Source organism: Sceloporus undulatus, chromosome 3, assembly GCF_019175285.1.
Source record: "Sceloporus undulatus isolate JIND9_A2432 ecotype Alabama chromosome 3, SceUnd_v1.1, whole genome shotgun sequence".
In the NCBI taxonomy this organism is placed as follows: Eukaryota; Metazoa; Chordata; class Lepidosauria; order Squamata; family Phrynosomatidae; genus Sceloporus; species Sceloporus undulatus.
Genome location: NC_056524.1, coordinates 99,919,281 through 99,941,093, shown reverse-complemented (window position 1 = coordinate 99,941,093; position 21,813 = coordinate 99,919,281). Strand labels below are relative to the sequence as shown.

Sequence of the window (21,813 nt, the reverse complement as noted above, 5' to 3'; positions counted from 1 at the left end):
GGGCAAGTCACATGCTCTCAGCCTCAGGGGAGGGCAATGGCAAACCTCCACTGAATCAATCTTGTCAAGAAAACCCCACAATAGGTTTGCTTTAGAGTCACCATAAGTCAGAAATGACTTGAAGGCATACAACAGCAAGACAAATAGAACTACAGGTTGAATTTCCTTTGTCAAAAAATGCTTAAGACTAGAAGTGTTTTGTATTTTTGGGGGATTTTGGGATATTTACAAATACATAATGAGATATCTTGGCTGTGGGACCCAATTCTAAACATGACATTTATGTTTTGTATATACCTTATGAGAGCCAGTGTGGTGTTGTGGTTTGAACATACCACTTGGGCTCAGGAGTTCAGAGTTTGATTCTCTGCTTGGCTGTGGAAACCCACTGGGTGACCTTGGGTGAGTCACACAGTCTCAGCTGCAAAAACCCAGTGATAGATTTGCCTTAGGGTTGCCATAAGTAAAAAAATGATTTGAAAGGAAACAACATCAACAGAAATACACTCTATACACATAGCCTGAAGGTAATTTTATACACAATATTTTTAATAATTTTGTGAGTGAAACAAAGTTTGTGTACTCAACCATCAGAAAGGAAAGGCATCATTATCTCAGCCATTTTGCACTTTGGAGTATTTTGATTTTCAGAATTCTATATAAGAGAGACTTGACCTATAATGTAATTTAAATTAATTCATTTCATTATTGATCTGTTTAAATTAACGACACTCTTAAATCAACATCATATATACTGTTGTTGTGTGCCTTCAGATCATTTCCAACTTATGATGACTCTAAGGCAACCTTATAATCGGGTTTTGTGAGGCCGAGAGTTCATAGAATCATAGAGTTCAACCCCCTGCCATGCAGGAAATCCAAATCAAAGCATCCCCGACATGTCTATTCTCATGTTATATTGTCACTATTCTTAGTTTTACTGCTTGAAAATTAGAAGCTTTGTTCTTGTTGATGTCAGTCCACTGAAAAGAAAATTACCAAAATAGTTTGCTGAGCTTAATTTTTTTTTTTTGCAAGTCCTTCTTTTCTGCCTGAAAATGCTTTTTACAAGCTGGTTGTGCACAAATGATGGAGATTAATTCAGTTGTTTATTATTCTGATACGCTAACAGCATTCTTGAAAAACCCTTTGAAAAGTCATGAGGCTGTGGGTTTCAAAACTGATGTACATTAGTGCTCACTCTTGTCACAGCATACAGTTCTTGTTCTGACTTAACCTATGGCAGTTTCCCATTTTGTAATGGATTTTTTTTCATGGCACCACTGACAAGTGGTTTGATGGGTTACATGTAACTCTTGCTTTAGCTTTGGCAATTATTACAGTGAAAGTGGGAAAAGAGGAGTGATTCATTAGATAAATACTTCATAAGGACAGAGGCATAGTCTGGTAGAAAAGGGCATGCTCAGTCCAGTGGGAGAAAGTACCATCCTCCTGGTCAGTCACTAGCATCTGAGACTGTGCAGAGTGATTGCCAGCTCAGGGCTTGGAAAAGTTGCTTTTCTGGATGCCAGTTCATCCTGCCTGGAGAATTCTGAGGGTTGGAGTCCAAGCAAACAACATTTCCAGGCTCTTATGAGTTGCTGTAGACACCTCTGAGCCAGCTAACATAAGGTCACATCATATGTTCATTTTCAGTTCATATGCACTATATATAAACAAATCTTGTGCATAAAAGTACATAAAAGTACATATATACATTATTTAAAAGCCTCACTTTAAATCATAGGGGGAGACAAATTGTCCACCAGATGTTTTGGGACTTCGGCTCCAGTCAAGGTTATACATTGCCTATCATGGTTAGGTCTGATGGGAGTTGCAGTCCAACAAGCCACATATTTCCCATCTCTGATATAAATACTTATTACCTTCATAGGAAACATGACTGAAGTTTTGCTGTGTATTTGCAGCTAGCAAAGACAAGTTGCAAGAGGTTACTATAACCTTCCCCCATTTCTTTATTTTTCCATATTGAGTCAAACATGCTGGTTGTGAAGGACAGACATCTGGATAAGGAGATGTATATATACAGTCCTTCCTCTGAATTTGCAGGAGATCTGTTCTGGACCCCCCCTCTGTGAATTTGGAAATCTGCAGATATTCAAGCCCCATAGGCCCCACAGCCCCACAGGTGTGCACGCCATTAACTTTAATGGAGGTTGCCCCTCCGCAAATAAAACCGCAGATCTCAAGTCCATGAAAATGGAGGGGCAACTGTAGGTGACAATACTGTTAGCAAAGGATTATCATAAGTGCATTGATTTAAGATTAGATGTTGTAGACATGATTCATCCCAGTACACAACTTACTGTTCTCCAGGAACCTGAATTAATTTTCTGTTTTCAAGTTCAAAGAAATGAAGAGAAGCTTCATACTGTCTATCTGTTTCACACCGTTTCAGACTGCTTGTGGGACTACATGTCTGCTAAAGGTTTTTGGTCTGCTGCTTGAGGAGAAAAATAAAATGGTGTCTTACTCATTCCGTTCCATGCATATAGGATGAACTGGGTCGACAGTTTAATTTTCCTTCAAATGCTTGCAAAGTGGCAGTGTTCACCACATGTGAGGAAGCAGACTAATTTAGAGGATTTAGGACAGGTTATATACACATACACTTCTGTCCTATGACGCAAGGTAATTGTTGGGGAGTGATAGCAGATACCGCTGTCCCTAGTAGCTGATCCTTGAGGTTGTTGTTGTTGTTGTTGTTGTTATTATTATTATTATTATTATTAACCTTTATTTATAAAGTGCTGTAAATTTACACATTGTTGGTTCACTTTACTTAATTTGTAAGGGCATGGCCTAATCTACACTGCAGAAATAATGCAGTCTCATACCGCTTTAACTACCATGGCTCAATGTTACAGAATCCTTGGATTTGTAGCTTGTTGGGCACCAGATCTCTCTGACAGATAAGGCTAAATATCTCACAAAACTACAAACCCCAGCATGCCAAAGCATTGAGTCATGGCAGTTAAAGTGGTATCAAACTGCATTATTTCTGTCATACAAATGAGAGCTAAGTTTCTTGTTAATAAAATTGTTGGAGCTCTATAATCTTTGTCTTGTGTCTAAAGTATTGGTTTAGTCTTGGATTGAATCAGTGTAACAAAAATATCTTTTTATTCTGTTTTAAGGAGAACATAAAAGGAAGCAAAAAATCAACGTGGTCAGAATGACTGGTAACACGGGTAAACAGGTTGCTTGGTGTGAACGTGAGTATTTTAAGGTGATGATATTTTGTTAAATAATTTACAGCTGAAAGTTCTATTAAACATGTTTTGTGTTTTGACAACCGTGTTGACCGTCTCTGCAAAGCACTTATTTTCTCTTTAGGGCATACATTACTATCATGATCAATTAGTTTATTCAAGTAAAAAGCAAATAATAGTAATAACAGTAACAAATTACAGCAAAACCTTTATAGTCTGTGACAGTGGTGATGAAATTAAATTGATATTTGTGCAACAGGCGTGATGTCATGGGATGTTTGTCTGTGCTTCAAATAATCTCTGAATGAAGCTTCCATCAACCTATTTATTTATTTATTTGCAGTTTTCTGGAAGATTGTTTGGCTAGGATTATCATTTCATGCAAGCCTCCATTACAGGAAGAATTGTGTGTGGGTAGGATGAGAAAAGGAAGGTCCAACGGGTAGGCATCCTAGGAAGTAGGTAAGCAAAGGGCTAGAGAGTGTGTAGGTAGGAGGGCTGAGAGAAGAGTAGTAGTGAACTAGAAACAAGAAGGCAGTTAGCAAAGAAGGAGACTTGAATAAAAGAAGGGCAGAGGATTTAGGTAGATGAGGGATTGGGGTAGCAAATGTGGAAGCAACTGACCACATTCAGAGGACTGTAAGTCAAGAGAAGCATTGTTTCTTAGCAAGTGAGGACAGACAACAGAAAGCCTAAGGTCTAAGGAAAGTGACACAAAATAGGACATGGGTTTGAAAACATGGAGCTGAGATAAAAGTGAGTAGCCTGCATCCACACTGCTGAAATAATCCAGTTTGACACCACTTTAGCTGCCGTGGCTCAATGCTGTGGAATTCTGGGCATTGTAGTTTGTTATAGCACCAGAGCATATTGTGGATGCAGCCTAGGTGAGGCATGGAATTAAAAAGAACAGTCATTGAAAAAGTGAGTCTGGGGGAAAACCTTATGGTGGTGTGGGTATACTTGAAGCAGCAGCACATGCTTATTAGTTAATGGTACCTCTGAATATATGGAAAATTGAGTGTGGCGTCATTTGACATGTTGGAGAACAGGCATTACGTCTTTCTCCTTCCCTCTATAAAGCAACGAAAGGCAATTATCCCTCCATTTATTTTTGTACTATATTTTGTGTAGAGCCTGTTTGACAGCTATGAATGTCTACCAGCAGATTCCAAGTGTTCCAGAGAACATTAACATTTACTAAATAACCCTGACGTATGCTTAAGCACAATACGTGTTGAGTTCTATATCTTTTAGCAGACATAGCTTACCTTTGCTGTAAAGTGGTGTTCTCCTTATTTACACTGTATAAGAGCTTCCACAGTTTTCAGGGAATGATATTAAGGGAGGGCAACATAGTTCTTGGCCTGCTTCCAAACCCAGTTCCAGAAAATGTGTTGCGAAAATGTTCTCAGATGTCTTCTGCTCATGAAGGGAGTAATAACTGATCCCCTTTGAATTAACAACACCATTCAATAGTGTGTTTAAGAAGGAATAGTCATATGAATATAGTAAAATAACTTTGGATGACGTAGTTGAGGAAGGAAGTGAATGGAATTAGTTTTGCAATAAGTTTATGCTTGCAGTATTTTTTCTTAACAGAACTTATTTTGGGTGGAAAGCCTAAAAAAGACCGTGAGAAATCTAAAAAAGACCACGAGAGGAACTTGGAAAAAAAGGACAGAAGGGATCATGGTATTCAGTGGGACTTGGATGTGCAGCCTCTTATCTCCTCTGCTAAATGGCTTCAGCTCCATGGGCTCAAGAGGAACAAGTTGACCTTTTCTCAGATTTTATCCCAGATTGGATTTCAGCAAAAAGAAGGTGTGATATCATAAAACAGGTTATGGAGGAAGGTCCCTTTCCCTTTTTCATGAGACCTAGGCGGGTTACATACCACCGAGAAGCAGCGCTGTCCTGCCGCCGCCGCTTGCGCCCTCCGGGAGCCGCAGCTGCCACACCGCAGGGCTCCCGGACGCTCAGACGAAGGAGCGCGGAAATCGTGCTCCTTCTCGGGCCCCGGAAGAGGCGCCGCAAGTGCCAAATGGCGCACTCGCGGCGTCACTTCCGGTGCGCCACGTGCGGATGCAGAGCATCCGTTACGTCAATATGGCGGTGGCCGTGTGGAACGGCCGCCGCCGTATTGTACGTATTGAATACGTATTAGGGTTAGGGGTGTGTGGAAGCACCGCCCCTTCCTAACCCTAATACGTATTCAATACGTATTTTTGGCGGTCTATAACCCACCACAGTCTGATCTTTTGGATGTTTACAGATAAAATATAAGATACAACAGCACATGTACAGAACTGTAGACGTGGTCAATGGGACGTAAATATGCAGATATCTAGGATATAAGTAATATGCATAAGAAAGATGTTGCATGCAAAACATCTTTTAATTTTTCTTTCTTTTTATTAATTTACTTGTAGATAATGCATAAATATTTGAGGGGGGGAAAGAAACACAGAGAGAAATTTTATATATATGTGCAGTCTAATTACCTTGCACAAGTATTGACACACATATGTGTGTATGTGCCTTCGAGACACCTGTTGAGTTATGGAGATCCCCTTAATTTCATAGGATTTTGTAATAATAATAATTTTTTGTTTTATTTTATTTATATACCGCTATTCTAAAGATCATAGCGGTGAACAGCAAGTAAGCTAATTAGCAAGTAAGCTAATTTGCCCCCAACAGTCTGGGTACTCATTTTAGCGACCTCGGAAGGATGCAAGCCTGAGTCAAGCTTGGGCCCTTTTGCTGGTCTTGAACTCGCAACCTTGTGGTTTCGAGTGAATGGCTGCAGTACAGGCATTTACCCACTGCGCCACCAGGGCTCCAAGGAATACTATGTATACTGGTTTGTTACTTCCTTCCTCTGAAATATTGCCTATAGCAGCTGGTATTCATTGGCCATCCCATCCAAATATTAACCAGGACTGACTCTGCTTAGCTTCCAAGAGCAGACTTTTCCACATTTTGTTGTGTCAGAACCTGGAATAATGCATTAAACTGGCATTGTTACTACATGCAACCAAGAAGTGCCAGCTTGATTTTATTTGCTTAATGTTTGTGCCACAATAAAAAGTGTTGAGAATCTTATGTACATCAAATGATAATAATGCCAATTAAATCCATTTCAGTTCCAGGTTGTAACACAACAAAAAGTGGAAAATTCAAGACTGTGTGTCCGTATTGCTGCAAGGCACTATATATAACTATGATCATTTGTGCTGTCAATAAACAAATGCTGTGGTCATTTACATATTCTTAATAAGGCAGATGGTTGTACTGTCTCACGTACCTTATTGTTCCAGAACGTCACACATGTAAAACATCTTTCTATTCTAGATTATGTATCTATATTGAGGAAACTTGTGGCTTCACGGTATGCAAATGGACTGTATTACCAATTCAGGACCGGACCGGATGGAAAGCTGTATAAAGTAAGTGTGACACATTTATAGCTGTCTTTTTGAAACATAGCATGAAATACAATAATAATCTACAAAGCCAGAACCTTTTCCAGTCTTTCCACCCCAACAAAATTGAACCACACCTCTAGAAGTCCCAGGTGTCTGTGATTTGCTATTTTAATATAATTTTACCATTTAGGCCAACTTTAAGCCAAAATAAGTTGAGAAACCAGAACCAACCATCCATTGATGTTCTTGAAATTGCTAGATGTAGAAATCTGACTGATCTTTTGGGGCAGGATTTGGAAAGGGCTGTGTCTAAACTGGATGTGGAATTAACAATAAAGACCTTATGTTCATGCAGACTTTGTGAGCAAAGATAGCAGATGCCAGAGCTTATTTTGTCTGACACTTAAAGTATTCAAGAAAAAAACTGCTGACACTGATTCTTATCAAAATCAGAATTTGTTCCTTTTGCTTCCATAGTTTAGAGTAACTGATGGAGCGAAATGAAAGCTGGTTTTCACAAACACAAACACTCTGGCCATTTGGGGTCTACGTCAAAATATTGATTAGGTGGTAGTTAGTCAGCATGGTATAGTGGTTTGAGCATTGGACTATGACTCTGGAGACTAGGGTTTGAATCCTCACTTGGCCATGGAAACCCATTAAAGGTGAGCTTGGGCAAGTCATGGGCAGCCACAGAAAACCCAGTGATATGTACACCTAATGTTCTCCATGAGTCAGAAATGACTTATGGGAACAAAACAACAACCAGGAAATCCTAGTTCCAGAATTTTGCAGAGCTGTTGTATATTCCTGTCTACCACAAACTTGATATTTGTTTGGTAAATTGTTAATAGATGTTTGTTCTAGAATAATGTTTTCAGTTTCACCCCATGTTGGATTTTGCTTAAGAAAACAGGAACAGAACTTAGCTAATTCCAGCAAAATGGTCACACCAATATTTACATGAAACATGGTGGGGCCTTTATTCATGGCTGTGAAACTGGCCCTCCAGACATTTTTGGAATACTATACAAGTGTCTATCATCCCTTAAAAATGGCCATGCTGGCTCAGCTTGATAGGAGTTGTAGTTCAACATCTGAAGGGCCACAGTTTCTTCCCTCTTATTGATCTGTTAGGTAGATTTGTCAAGTTCCAAAGAAGTGCTTGCTTTTTGAAACATCAAGAGATTGTATGAAATCTGCACTTCCCATCCAATTGCTTACCATTTTGAGATTTACATCTTTATATTGTTTTTAATTACAGCTGACAGCCAACAAAGACCTGCTCATTCATTTTGTGGATTGTCTTACTGGAGCTATTGAACTGTATAAACAAAGAATGGAGTGGTTAACCACTGAAAGCCGGCAAATATTTGGGGTGATTGAAGAACAGAGCATTACCATTGTTCTGGATTTTGGTGTTGCTTCTAAAGCTGAGTTTGATCTGTGTCGAGAAGCACTTTCGATGGTCATCAAACAGCAGGTGGCTCAAATAGCCAAATTTAACCTCATTCGGTAAATTTTTACACTTCATTCATGAAACATGCAGGAACACCTGAAATTCCAATGGGAACAAGCAAACAGTGGAGACAGAACGTTTGGAAAATGCTATCTGTTCAAAAATCTCTCTCACTCAAGTCCTAGCTGATGAGAACAATTGGGGCAAGAACGTATTTTAATAAGTATGAGATAGAGCAGTGCTGCTCAAAGTGGTGGGGTCTTTGGACAAGGGTGGTCCATGAGCCATTGGCTATTGGTCCCTCCAGAGTTTCAAGATAAGAAAGGAATATTTATAGTCAGTAGATACAAAAATGGCACTGGTTCTTAGCACATTGGGGAAATAAAACTTTGTTGGTTCCCTATATCAAATAGCTCAAGAAGCACTGGAGCAGAGTATTGACATAAAAGAAGAACAATCTGAAAAGCAAACACTCCTTGATCTTTCTCAGTGTGAATCAACAGAAAGATAGGATGCCTTTTCTTTCTGTAGACTGGGGATTGGTTCTGGTGTAGTGGTTTGAACTTTGGACTTTTATTCTGGGGACCAGGATTCAAATCCTTGTGTGGAAAACTACCTCAGCCAAGCCACACACTTTCAGTCTCAGAGAAAGACAAAGGCAAAACACCTCTGTGAACAAATCTTGGCAACCCATGGTAGGTTTGCTTTATTGTTGTTGTTGCGTGGTTTCAGGTTGTTTCTGACTTACGGAGACACTAAGCCAAACTTATCTTATGGTTTTCTTGGCAAGATCTGTTCAGAGGGGGTTTGCCATTGCCATCCTCTGAGGATGAAAGAGTGGGACTTGGCCAAGGTCACCCCAGTGGGTTTCCATGGCCAAGTCAGGATTTGAACCCTGGTCTTCCAGTGTCCTAGTCAGATGCCCAAACCAGTACACTATGCTGTCCCTCACAGGTTTGACTTAGGGTCCCCAAAAGTCAGAAATGAGTTGAAGGCACACAACAACAACAACAACAACAAATAACTGGGATGGGCAATTGTAATGGTTTTTTTTTAGGGTGTGTGTGTCAATGTTCCACTTCAGGATACATCTGCAGGTACATGTACTGCCAGAAAACCAAAACCAAACCAAAAAACTAACAAAGAAACTCCCAACCAGAAATGGCTGGAAGTCCACTATTGGTTTTTAAATTTTTATTTAAAAAAATAATTAAATAGTACAGAGGAACCTTGTGACTGCTTTAGAAGGAAGCTTTTTGGGAATGTCAGTTCATGCTCTTTTTGGGACCAGAATAAGGATGATCCAAGTTTCCTAGATGGGTCAAGGACTGAAAAAACACCTGGGGGTGTAAGCACATGTGTAGCCCTAGGACCATACTTTGCCCACTTTTAGTTGAGTAGGTTCAGGCAGCAGAGTGAGAATTTATGGAATTTATGGCAGGATTTCTGTGAATTTTATTCGAAACTCTGGTTAGAGTGGCTGTAGAAAGTTATGCATAAAGCAGGGCATACATGCTGCATGCACATTCCGTCTGAAATCTTCTTATGATTTCAGAAACTTGATTTATTGGTGAGATGAAAAGATCCATTACTGAAATACTAAAATGCAGAGGGAATATGAAGAGTGCTTGGGGATGAAGGACCCACCTATTTTGGTCTTGATATCCTGGAGTGCATCAACACTGTACAAATCATGCAGTTTGACACTAATTTTAAGTGCTATAGCTCAATTCTAGGGAATCCTGGGATTTGTAGTTTTACAAGATCTTTAGATTTCTCTGCCAAACTGTGCCAGTGCTCACAAAACTATATCTCAGGATTCTGTAGGATGGAGTCATGGCAATTAAAGTTGTGTCAAACTGCATTGTGAATGTCCTGGTTATGCTCAGCTATCAGAGGTCAAAGGTGATCTCTCCCCCCTGCCCCCAACACTCTAATACAACCAGTTCTCAGTTTCTTGTGTGCAGTGATGACTGGCCTACTGGCACAATAGCAAAATGCAATTTGTGCTATTCTGATGTCTAACAATTTGTTTCAATATTGGATTGTTTATTCTGGGGGGAATGCATTATCTTCAACATTCCACAGATAAAGAATAGTATACATGTGGCTAGGCAGTATCAGAGTGTGGTCAAGATGGCAAAAGTTATCAGTGAGGAAGAATAAACACAAGCCAGGAAAGGCTGCAATTTGATTTTACATCAGCCTACAGGAAAATGCAAGATCTCTCCTCTCCTCTCCTCTGCCTCCCTGCTTAGTTAATTGAATGGCAATTACTTTTGCACTTTAATTCAGCTTGCAGTAACTGAAGAAAGCTGAGGACATAGGAGGAAGGCGAGAAGAGGCGAGAGAAACTTGGACATTTTAAAAGCAGCTGAAAAAGTGGGACAACAAAAGTGGGAATGGCCCTGACAAAACAGAACAGTTGGAGGGTATGGAACTGCTCATAGCTGTTTGGACAATAACTGTATGGCCTGTGACACAAAAGTGGCTTTCAGATGTTTTTGGACTGTAACTCCTACTATCCATCTGCATTGGCTATACTGGCTAAGACTGATGGGAGTTGCAGTCCCAAGACACATGGAGAGCTCCCAAAATTTATACCCCAGTTTGATGAACAGCAAGACTACCTGAAACCTGGTACCTGAGCTTAAAACCTATTGCCACCCCAGACTGTTGATACAAAGCTAGTAGTAGTGTTGATCGGAACATAGATAGATTGGCCCTTTATACCCGCAGTCTTCTGCCCAGTTGAAAACAGAGTATGAACTGATGACCAGATATAGCTCGTCACAGGATTGCACTGTATGCTTCTGTTACAGAATATGTTCATTTCCCTCTTTTGTTGGAGGATTTCTTCCATGCTCTTAGTCATGCATTATTTCTTGCTTTTCCTCCTGTATTTAAACATACAGCTTAAAAACAATGTCTTAACTTTGTATACATGACTTCAAATCTTGTGGTTCCAGAAGTATCACTGAAAGTTGTCCCATTCATAGTCAGTGTGAAGCTGATTGTAAGTGTGTCAGTGCTTGGAAAATTATCTTTTGTTTGGACTATAGTTCCCAGAACCCTCATCCAGTATGGATTTGGGATGCTGTAGTCCATATTACATTCCCAGGTTCAAGCAACTGTTGCCAAACTTTATGGCAGAAGCTAGGGAATCAGTATCATATTGGTTGTATTGTATACATGATGACTTTCCATTAGCTACTCTGACTCTTGAAGCTGTAGCACACCTCTCCAGCCACACCCAAATTCCATGGTTCCAGTTTCTTCCTCCCCCTTCTATGCAGGGAACATAAATCTCTCCTGAACCATGCCAAGACTGCAGTTGCTTTCGCCCTTCTCCTAAACCTAGTCCATTTAACATATCTATTTAGACCTGTGAAGTGCAATTTTAGTTTCCCAGAGTGATAACCCTTTTAAAGGGAAACAAAAATATGTGAGCATGAAAGTTAAACTTGTTAGAGTTCAGCTTTCATCAGCAGAACAGCAAAAGTGTGGGCCAGACTATTACTTTAAATCTGTCTTCCTAAAGAATAAAGGCTTACTCCAAAAAAAAAAAAAAAAAAAAAAAAAAAAAAAAAAAAAAAAAAAAAAAAAAAAAAAAAAAAAAAAAAAAAACGTACAGTTTGTGGTTTAAAAAACAAATAATAATGACTTTAATAAGTAAATACATAACAAACTAAATCCTATCCCAATTGGTGATGGTTTGAGTACAGAGAAAAACTTTTACCGTCTTTTACTATACAGTCAGCCCCCCATTTTCCCAGGGGATCTTTTCCAGACCCCTTCCCCCTGCGAAAATGGAAACTTGCAGATATTCAAACCCCATAGGCACGTCCCCCACTTTAACCCCCTCCGTTTGTTCCTCGTGAGTAAGCAAGGATTGCAGATCTGAAGTCCATGAAAACGGGCAACTGTATATATAGCAGGAAGAGACAGTAACTGACTGCTTGAAGCAGTTTAGAATCTTGGGAAAGAGCTGTTAAACTGCCCTCAAGAGTGACAGGAGTCACATGACAGATAGAATGAGAAGGATAGAAGGAAGTCACTGTCTATCTAAGGAGGGAAAGGAGAATGCAATACATAAATTTTTCCAACAAGAATCCATTAGTTATTAAAGAGTTTCACAAACAGAAAGGTACTTGTCTGCTGGTGGAAAGACAACTGCTGGTGGGGTGGTGGTAACCTAATTTTCCTGGAACGGACACTCCATAATCTAGAAGCAGACACTGAGAAGGTTCTCTCTCTGTACAAAATCCAGAAATGGGTGATTAGGATTATCTACAGCTCCACAATAGTGTACTAACATTTAGGTTTCCCCCCACAACTCTTCATCAGGTAAGGTGGTTTAAAAAATATGAGAAAAGTAGAGGTGGTATAGATATGGAAGCCCCAAAATTTGGTGTTTTAGCCATGAAGTCCCCAAAGGTTCTAAATTCCAAAATGGAACAATATTAGAATTCTCAGCAGGGTAGGAAAATACTCCCTGTCTCAAGAGAATAAGCCTTTTATGTGATGTCATGTGAAAGAACTGGAGGCTTCACATGCCAAAGGTTCTAAAGGCCAATGAGGAATGCTGGGGGTATGGCACTGGGGTCCCCACTGAGGGAATGGGCCTAGCCAGTCCATGCTGACTATTCTCAGAATGGGTCTCTAGGAAATCTGGTGTGTGTGCACTGCCACTGTTACAGTTTGTGACAGCTATCTGAGAATAAACTCTTCAGAACAAAGTTCTTTGATCTACGGGATATGAGTTCTAAAGTCCCCTTCCTTTCTCATAGTCAGCCGCCAGAATGGGAGAATGAGCAGAACATTGTCATTTAATGTGTATCCAAGTGATTTTGTCTGAGAAAGTCTGCTGACATTTTCTGGACATTTGGCATCCAGATCGTATGTCTGTCTAGACACTGGATAAGTCCCCTCTCCTCTCTGATCCCAAGAATTCTCAGGTTGTTACTTGGATTGTTGACAGGAGGAGGGATGTAAACCGCTTCCTCTTAATTCATAAGTGTTCCATTACAAGACAGTATAGTATTTCCTCTGAGTATTTTCGCTCCTCTCTTTTTCAGAGGAGCTCAGGATCCTGTGAAGTGGCAGGAGAGAGTGATTCCTGTGACAGAGGAGACCATAGAAGCTGCCATTGAATGGCTCTGGATGATGGAGCATGTGCCAGCTGTTTGCCACACTGGCCCCACAGAAGCTCTCTTGGAGGCATTGTTTGATGAAATGGTAATCTCACGGACATTTTCAGAAATCTTCAGTTATTATTAAGGATATCCCACTGGGAACGGGTGTGCAAATGTTACAGGGATGAATTATGTATGTGCTAAATGCTATTAAAAGAATGTGGGCATTCTTTAGAAGGAATTTCTTTCAAGTCAGTCTGCATGATGATGCTTACCAATATCATATGTGCACGATAGTATTGCATTCCCAAATCAGAAAGTTTGTTTCAACCTTCCCAAGGTGCTTGGTTGAAATGATAATATTCTATCTTCACAAATGGAACTATGCATGAACCTCTTCCGTATCCAGGCATTGGCTTTTTGCAAATCACAGTTAAACCAAGGAGTCTGTACTTAACTATTGTTTTTGTCCAGCAAGATCAAGAAACTATGACTATCTGCTTTGGGGGGGGGGTCCACACAGGATATTATATCTGGTTTACTATTTTGGGTTCAAAAACTATGGTTTATTACAATTTTCCTGATTTGGTTGGTATATACACCAAGGTTAAGAAACATCTTTCAGCCCAAGGGTCAAATTCAGTTCTAAAGAGGTTCTCAGCATTTTAGTAGTTGGCAGGACCAAAAAAGTGGAACCAAAAATATCAGCATATTATAACTGAAAGTTCTTACTTACAGTTTCTGTAAACTGGGAAACCACCAATGATGGGGAAGTGGCAATATCTTTCTGGGGAACTCCAGAAGGCTGGATTAGGCCCCAGGGCCTGTGTCTCCCCACCTCTGTCAAATGAGGTGCAGAGCAACTATGTGCATGGGCAAATGACTTGTGCATATCTTATCTTAGTAAACTGAGGTAAACATCACCATTTTCTTTGTTGTCTTTTTCAAGTATAGCTGTCACATTCTTGGTATATTTCAAGAAAGTTACCATTTGGACATAGCAAAGAAAACCTAATTATGGTCGGTATAACTTCAGTATTACCTTTTGGGATTATCAAGGATAAACCAGAAGGCACATATGAACCAGTTGAGTTTGAGATGAAGGCTGTACATAGTGACAATGTCTCTGTGATGATCTTATTGTTCAGGCAACATTATAGCCCAGACAAGAAGGTCTTTATGTTCTTCTTGCCCAGAAGGGCCCAGTGCTTGTGTCCATTTAACAAGGCCAGTCCAGAACTCATGAGCATTCAAGAATGCCATCTGAAGGATGTTCATTATATGGACAATGTATGTAAAGAGCTGAAGGCCCACAGTTCTAGCCCTGGAATCTCTTGCCATTGTCAGCTTTGGTAAAGAAAATGTCATGGGGAAAATATGGAGTGAACCTGGCCTAGCCTATCAAATCCCAGATTAGAATCAAGCCTCTGTTGCAAAGATGTAGAGCTTCCAAGGCCTGTAAAACGTTTGTACCCCTCCCCAGTTGTTTTGAACTTTCACTACCAGAAAAAGTCTAGCCAATATTCAGGCATTGTGGAAGCTGTAATCTAAAACATCTAGAGGGATAGGGGAGATATTGGAAGCCTGGCTATTCACGTGGCACTACATTTGGACTGAAGGCCATTTGGACTGAAGGCCTGTTAAGATTTTTGCTGATTCTCTTTCACAGACAGAAGCTATATACTATTTTGTTGTGGGTGATATGCCGGAGTGCATGAAGCATTTGCTTATGCAGAAGATATCACGGAGCCCATGCCCAGTCCATACTGTATCTTTCAATGCTAGAGAGGAAGAAACAATCACTTTCTTAAAGGAGCTGAGCCAACTGACCACTGGCAGGTAGGAGGTAAATGTAATAATTTCAGTACTACAAATCTTTTTGGAGAATTGGTTCAGGAATCCTTGCAGTGGCACTGTTTTTTATTATTATTATTATTATTATTATTATTATTATTATTATGCTCATATACATTACTAACTGTTTATGTCAAAGAATGGCTTCATAGCAGAGCATGGGATAGTTCTTTTCTTTTCTTTTCTTCTTTGAAAGAGAGCTGTCAGAATCCCCTGACTATATTGGCTGGGGGATTCTGACATTTGTAGGAGTTTATCCCATTAACAAATAAGCCGGATTACTTCTTTCGTCTTGAATTTAAGATCTGGAATGCTCCCGGATGTTATCATACCTAAATTGCCACCTATCTAGCTGGGATGCCACCGTCCAGATATATCCTGGGTTGAAGCCTTGCTCAGCCAACACTTTTTCAAAGTGGGGGAGCTTCTGACCTCAAAAACTGGCCAGCTGAGTTAGGCTTTGACCTGGGATGCATCCAGGAGGCGGCATCCCAGCTAGATAGGTGGCGATTTAGGTATGATAACATCCGGGGACTTGAATTCAAGATGGAAGAGGTAAGCCAGCTTGTTTGTTAATGGGATAAGCTCCATAGTCTAAATAAGAAACTTTCCTACGTTCTACTTGGTAGTTTTCTCTCTCTCTCTCTCTCTCTCTCTGTGTATGTGTGTGTGTGGTAGTGGTGGTTAAAATGGAAGGACCACAAGCTTTTTTTTCATTTGCAGTCAAAACAATAATCAGAGAATGATAATTATGCCACATGAACACCAATGAGTGAATGATTGGAATCACTAGTGATATAAGAGGATGCCCACACTACAGAATTAAAGCTGTTATACCTTCTTTTCCAATGAACCATTAAAACGACTGTCTCCTGTGGCATGCTCTCCGACTCCCACCATCCCTAGCCAGGTTGTGCTGGGCATTGTAGTTTTAACCCATCTAGAATGCATCTGAGAACTCTAGTTCAAGAAATGGGTAGGTGGGGAGGAGAACATGCTGCAGGAATGTCTGAAGAACAATTCTCAGCCCCTCACCAAATATGGCTGTTCAAGTGTTTCAAATTAGGTGTGTTAGTAAGGTAAAAGGGTCAGTTGTGATTGAGACTGAGGTTCTGTGTTGCTAAGATGGTATACCTTGTGGTCCATTTAGCAGACATAATCATGAGAAAATGTAAAGATGCCTGCTCAGATGACTTTCTAAATATTATTTTGGCATCCTTATTTTAAGGATATTCCACAACATAGTGTCTTTATATGCAAATAGACATGATAGTGTTTGTGCCTAATGGTGGGTTAAAATAATAGAATTAATTAAATAAAAATAATAATTCCAAGGAGCTCAAGGTGGCATATAAGGCTCTATTCCCCCTTTATCTATTCAACAATATCCCCCTTTTCTTATGACAAAGGATAGATTAGAGAGGGTGAATGACTCCAGTGCTCAATGGGGATTGTGAACTTTTGTCTTCTTGGCTCTAGTTTGTTACTGTAACCACTACACCACTCTGGGAACATATTCGTCACCTTAACTTGCATTCCAAAATGTCTTATTCTTAAGGTTCCATGCATTTGCAGAAAGAACGGACTACATGGTTGTGATGGAAACTTCAGTGACTGATGAAGATGAAAAATGTGTATCTGTCCAGAATTCAAGAAAGCTCAAAGGGAGTCTGCCTCTAGGTAAATCAAAAAGAATGCTATTTCTGGTTGTTGCCCTTCAAGATTTCATTTTTTTTAAAAAAATGTGAGAAATTGAACTATCATGTTCAGTCGGCCCTCTCCATCCATAGATTCTGCATCCACGGATTCAGTCATCCACAGCTTGTGTATGTAGGCTACATGCAATGCCCAGATTTTTCTGCAGCCTCTTGAGGGTGCATATTGGGTACTGTGAAATTGCAACTCCCCCAAATACTCTTCCACCTCCTGCTGTCAAGGTATGTGAAGACGATCAATCTCATATTCTCCTTTTCTTAGCAGAACTTGGTTCCTGTCCACTCCCCCAGAAAGCTGTTTGATGAGGCTGGTGGAAACCCAATTTTGCATGGAAAAAAGGGCACAAGAACAAAGTGGTCCTTTTTTTGTTTTCTTTCTCAGCACATTTGCTGAGAAGAGAGGTAGCCTAAAATGTCTTCCTCCTCCTGGCCACTGGCAGAAGCTTCTTTAACTTTACTCCATTCTCAGTGATATTGACAGGGACCCTGAAACTGGTTTCAAGGAGTGGGAGAGGCCCAAGATGGTGGGAAGGTCATTATGGATTTTATCTAACGGTTTCTTTTTACAAAACAGTGAAAGATACAGGACACTTTGTATTACAAGAACAGTCAATCAATTGAAGTTAGCAATCTGACTACCAAGAAAACAATGTTAAAATAATAAGTGTGCACATGATGGACTGCATGCAGCCTTAATTATTCTTTGGAGAGGTCAACTACAACAGACGTCTTAATATTCTTAGTGCTCAATCTGTTCATTTAGGATGGTAATGATTGATAATTCCTGAGGACACCTCAACTACACAGGGTCTTGGTGGTCCAATTTTGTTGGATCATTGTGAGGGAAATTCAGAACCACCACCCCAGTCTTGAAGGGGGGGGGGGTGAAGTCCTCCTACCCTTGCTGGCTATAGAAGACCCATGATGATCAATATGGTAAAAACTATGGCAATACTGTGTATGCGACCAATTCTGAAATTAATTTTTAGACATGTTCTAATTTAAACTATACAGTGTAGAGCCAGTATATGGAACAGTGACTTAATACAGGACAGTTGTACAACCATACATTGCACTGAAAACAATGCTGTGCTGTGTTTGAGGAAAATGTTTTGTGTTATTTTAGCAGTTACATTTTCAGTTAATTCAGCTGGACACTCCCACTCCCATTTCCTGTATTTTAGACAAGAGTGAAACAATGGTTTTCTATTTTATTTCTGCATTTTGCTGCATTTGAGTTTTAGAGAAAGTGAAGAGGCGGTGGAATCTGTTCTGAAACAGTGTTAATTTTCTATATTCTGGCAGGTCTGTTTTGAATATGCACAAATCCCCAAAGAATCTTGTGAGTTATTTACTGTATGTGTGTTAATGGAAGAAAACGAATTGTTGAGACTACAGAAAAGGAAACTTAATCTTACTCTTGCCTTCACAACAATTTGCTGTACAAGTAATTTGCAAATTCTGATAACATAGGAGTAGTACAGACAAAAGGGTTGATTCCATTTTTGTTTGTTTTGTTAACTGCCCTCAAGTCCATCTCGGCTCATGGCGACCCTACAGATGAGACATCTCCAAGACTCTCTGTCCTCCTCTGCTTTGCTTAAATCCTGCAACCCCACATCCATGACCCCCTTAATAGAGTCCATCCATCTAGCATGTGGCCTTCCTCTCTTCCTACTTCCCTCCACCTTTCCCAGCATTATTGTCTTTTCCAGTGAGTCCTTCCTTCTCATGTTGTACCTGAAGTACAGCAGCCTCAGTTTGGTAATCTTGGCTTCCATCTTGGCTCCCCCCACCACCACCACAGTCTGAATTCCTCCAAATTGCATGTGGTTGGATCACAGTCAGTTCAATTTGAATGAGAAGTATTTTACTCACGTAGAGAAGCCCTGTGAAGTGAGGCAATAGTTACCTTTGGATCTCTGAAGAGTTGATATACCAAACTTAGAGCAAACTTGTTCTGGTCCAAGTTTGTTTTCGATCCAAATTATAAGAAAGGAGATTCCCAGTAAATATTGCAAGGGAAAAAAACCTTCTGGCACTAAGAAATGTTTGACAGTGGAATGCATAGCCTCTGACATTTGGTTGACTGTCATTGGGGAGTTGTAGGAGAAGTTAGATGGCCACTACTCAAGGGTAGTTTAACAGTGGATTCCTGCACTGGCAGGGGATTGGAATAATGTCCTTAGGGCCCCTTCCAATTCTGTAAATCTGTGACTGAATACAGTTGGTCCTTCTTATACACGGATTTTTTATACACGGATTCAAGCATACATTGTTTGAAAATGTTCCAGAAAAGTATAAATTTCAAATATCAAACCTTGATTTTCCATTTTTTATAAGGGACACCATTTTGCTCTGTCATTATATTGAATGGGATTTGAGCATACACGGATTTTGTTATACATGGGGGATCTTGGAACCAAACCTCAGCGTATAACAAGGATCCACTGTAGTAGGGAGCATGTGCATGCATAGTAGTGCTCTTGGTCACTCCTATGGATTCCAGTGTAGAGGAGGGTGGAGAAAGAGCGCCCCACACTGGTGGAATTCCAGCTCCAAGAACTCTGGTCATTCCTTCCCTTGTGGCCCTGAAATGGTCTTCAAAACAATCTTTTGCTATTTCACCAAGCTTTTTAAAAAATATTTTATTATTGTTGTTAGACTGCCCCATATGTATGTTTTAATCTGATGCAGTCCTTCTTATGTTTTGTGAAGAGGACTTTAATTATAAACTGCTTTATGAGGGCTTCCTTTCAGAGTCAAGTTCAAAATATTTTAAATAAACCATATCAAGCCTTCCAAGGAGTGTAGAGGTCAAGCCGAAGGCAACATGTTGAGATAGAGGCTGCAGGAATAAACTGCAGATCTTGGAAAAAAATAAAGAATATTTTTTTCTAAGTTGCACGAAATATTAGCATAAGAAGAATGCCACTATATTCCCCTTTTCTTAGCAGCACCTCTTGTTCTTTCTTCGGAGGTTGCTCAATACTGTGAAGTTTCTAAAGAGGACTGCTCTCTTCATTCCTTACTATTTAATTTTGATTGAGCAGCATTGTAATAATTGCTCACATCTCTCCCAGCCCCTCTGCTTTGTTCCATTGTGAGAAGGGACCTTCCCTTCTTCTGCTCCCTAGGCATCCTGTTTATATTTCAATAGGCAGGCTGAAGGCTGCTGCAGCTTCTGCTCTTAAAATTATGCCAATGCCCCTTCATGCTTCAGCTGAATTGCAGAGTGATTTTAATCAGCCCAGAAGTGCAGTAATTTCTTCGAAATGCTTTGTGGGCCGTGTCTGATTGCTTTTGCAGAGCAGCATTTACACATTAAAAGGGAACACAATTAGTCTTGGGCATTTACCTAGCATTAGAGAGCTGTGGTTGCATGACATCATGACCAACCAGTTAGAAGGCTCCAGATCCATCAGGGTGCCACGAGAGAAGGAGAGATATTGTGTGTTTGTGTATGTGTATGGGAGAGCACTTTGGGCAGCAGAAAAGATCCTAGGGTGATATGTTAATCCTATTTTTAAAAAAAAAGGCCTTTGACAGCATTGTTCCTGAAAGGATGTATTGAGATGATGATTTTATGATTTTATTAATTTATTTTGAAATAATGATTGAATTTCTGCATGCTAGAAAAGGTGTGTGTGTGTGTGTGAGAGAGAGAGAGAGAAGAAAAATAATAAAGTTTTTTTTAAAAAATGCAGAGAACAAGCCTGCTGCCCTTGGCAGGGGGGTGAGGATTTAGCATTGGCACAAAGGCAGAGGAACCATGTCTGGGGACTTTGGGTTAGCCTAGGTATACAGAGGTTGGAGACCATTAGATTGGGAAACCCTAATCCCTTCAGCCTAATTTGAATCTAATTGCCACCCAAAGTTTATGAAATTTACTCGTAATATTCAACTGTACATTAGATTGGAGGAGTGATGGAGGCTGCGTCTACACTGCAGAATTCATGCAGTTTCATACTGCTTTAACTGGCTCAATGTGATGGAATTCTGGGATTTCTAGTTCTTTGAGATATTTAGCCTTCTCTATTAGAGAGCTCTAATGTCACAACAAGCTACAAATCCCAGGATTCTATAGGGTGGAGCCATAACAGCTAAAGGGGTGTCAAACTGCATTAAGCATGCAGTGTTTCAGCAGCCTGAAATAAAGTTGAAAAGAAAAGAGCATATGCAACATTATCCAGAATTAGAACATATATACACATGCAGAATTTAAAGAAAGAGTAGTGGAAAGAGGATTACTGACTGAAAACCTCTTGTCTGTCCCCCTCCTGCAAATGTTTAAGATCTGATAGGAAATCTGAAGCCCTGATGTTTTAGACTACAACTCCCATTATTGCCTGCTGTGTGTGGGAGGAGAGCAGCAATTCATATGTTGCTAGTGTTGGGAGTTGGACCCCCCTCTTGTTTTTTAATGATGGCAAATACAACGATGATTTTTGTTGTAAATACAACAATGCCCAGCACTTAAGGAATTAATCATGGCTTAGAGATAGCAGCAGTTATAGGATTAAGTAGTTTTCAATGTCCAAAAAATCTCTCAACTACTTGTCTTTACCTCTTGGAGGTGTAAATTGATACTCTTAAGGATCTTTCCACTGTTTCTCTTCCCTCCCCTTTATTCTCTTAATTCTACTAAAAGTGAAATCTTCTTTGCTCAATATTAACTTAATATCCCTCGATAGTTTTCCCATTTTTGATGTTCTTACAACAAACCTTAGTTTGTTTCGTAAGCCATTGGTGTCTTTGCTCCTTAATCAGAAATGATAGCTGTAGTGCTCATGCACACACACAAACACGTACACACACACACACACACACACTGTCCATCACTTTTCGACAACCTATTTCATTTTAATTGCCTTATCATGAAAGGAGCTTTTCTATCCCTTGGGTATCTAGACAGTAACACCTCACACTTTTCTTCCAGGCACTGCTTCATGCCACTGCTCCTTCCAACATCTGCCTCTCAAGACA

At 40.0% G+C, this 21,813-nt stretch overlaps 1 protein-coding gene across 3 annotated transcripts in view; it reads left to right on the top strand.

The window, feature by feature from the left end:
* VWA3B (von Willebrand factor A domain containing 3B) overlaps window positions 1-21,813 on the top strand; it is a 93,179-nt gene that overhangs the window by 10,747 nt on the left and 60,619 nt on the right. For all 3 annotated transcript variants that reach the window (XM_042460731.1, XM_042460730.1, XM_042460732.1), the window contains exons 2-8: window positions 3,159-3,236; window positions 4,836-5,057; window positions 6,591-6,685; window positions 7,929-8,179; window positions 13,202-13,361; window positions 14,928-15,097; window positions 16,671-16,792. In XM_042460731.1, the coding sequence (XP_042316665.1) occupies window positions 3,197-3,236; window positions 4,836-5,057; window positions 6,591-6,685; window positions 7,929-8,179; window positions 13,202-13,361; window positions 14,928-15,097; window positions 16,671-16,792 (1,060 nt within the window). In that variant the 5' untranslated portion in view covers window positions 3,159-3,196. The remainder of the gene's footprint in view (window positions 1-3,158; window positions 3,237-4,835; window positions 5,058-6,590; window positions 6,686-7,928; window positions 8,180-13,201; window positions 13,362-14,927; window positions 15,098-16,670; window positions 16,793-21,813) is intronic.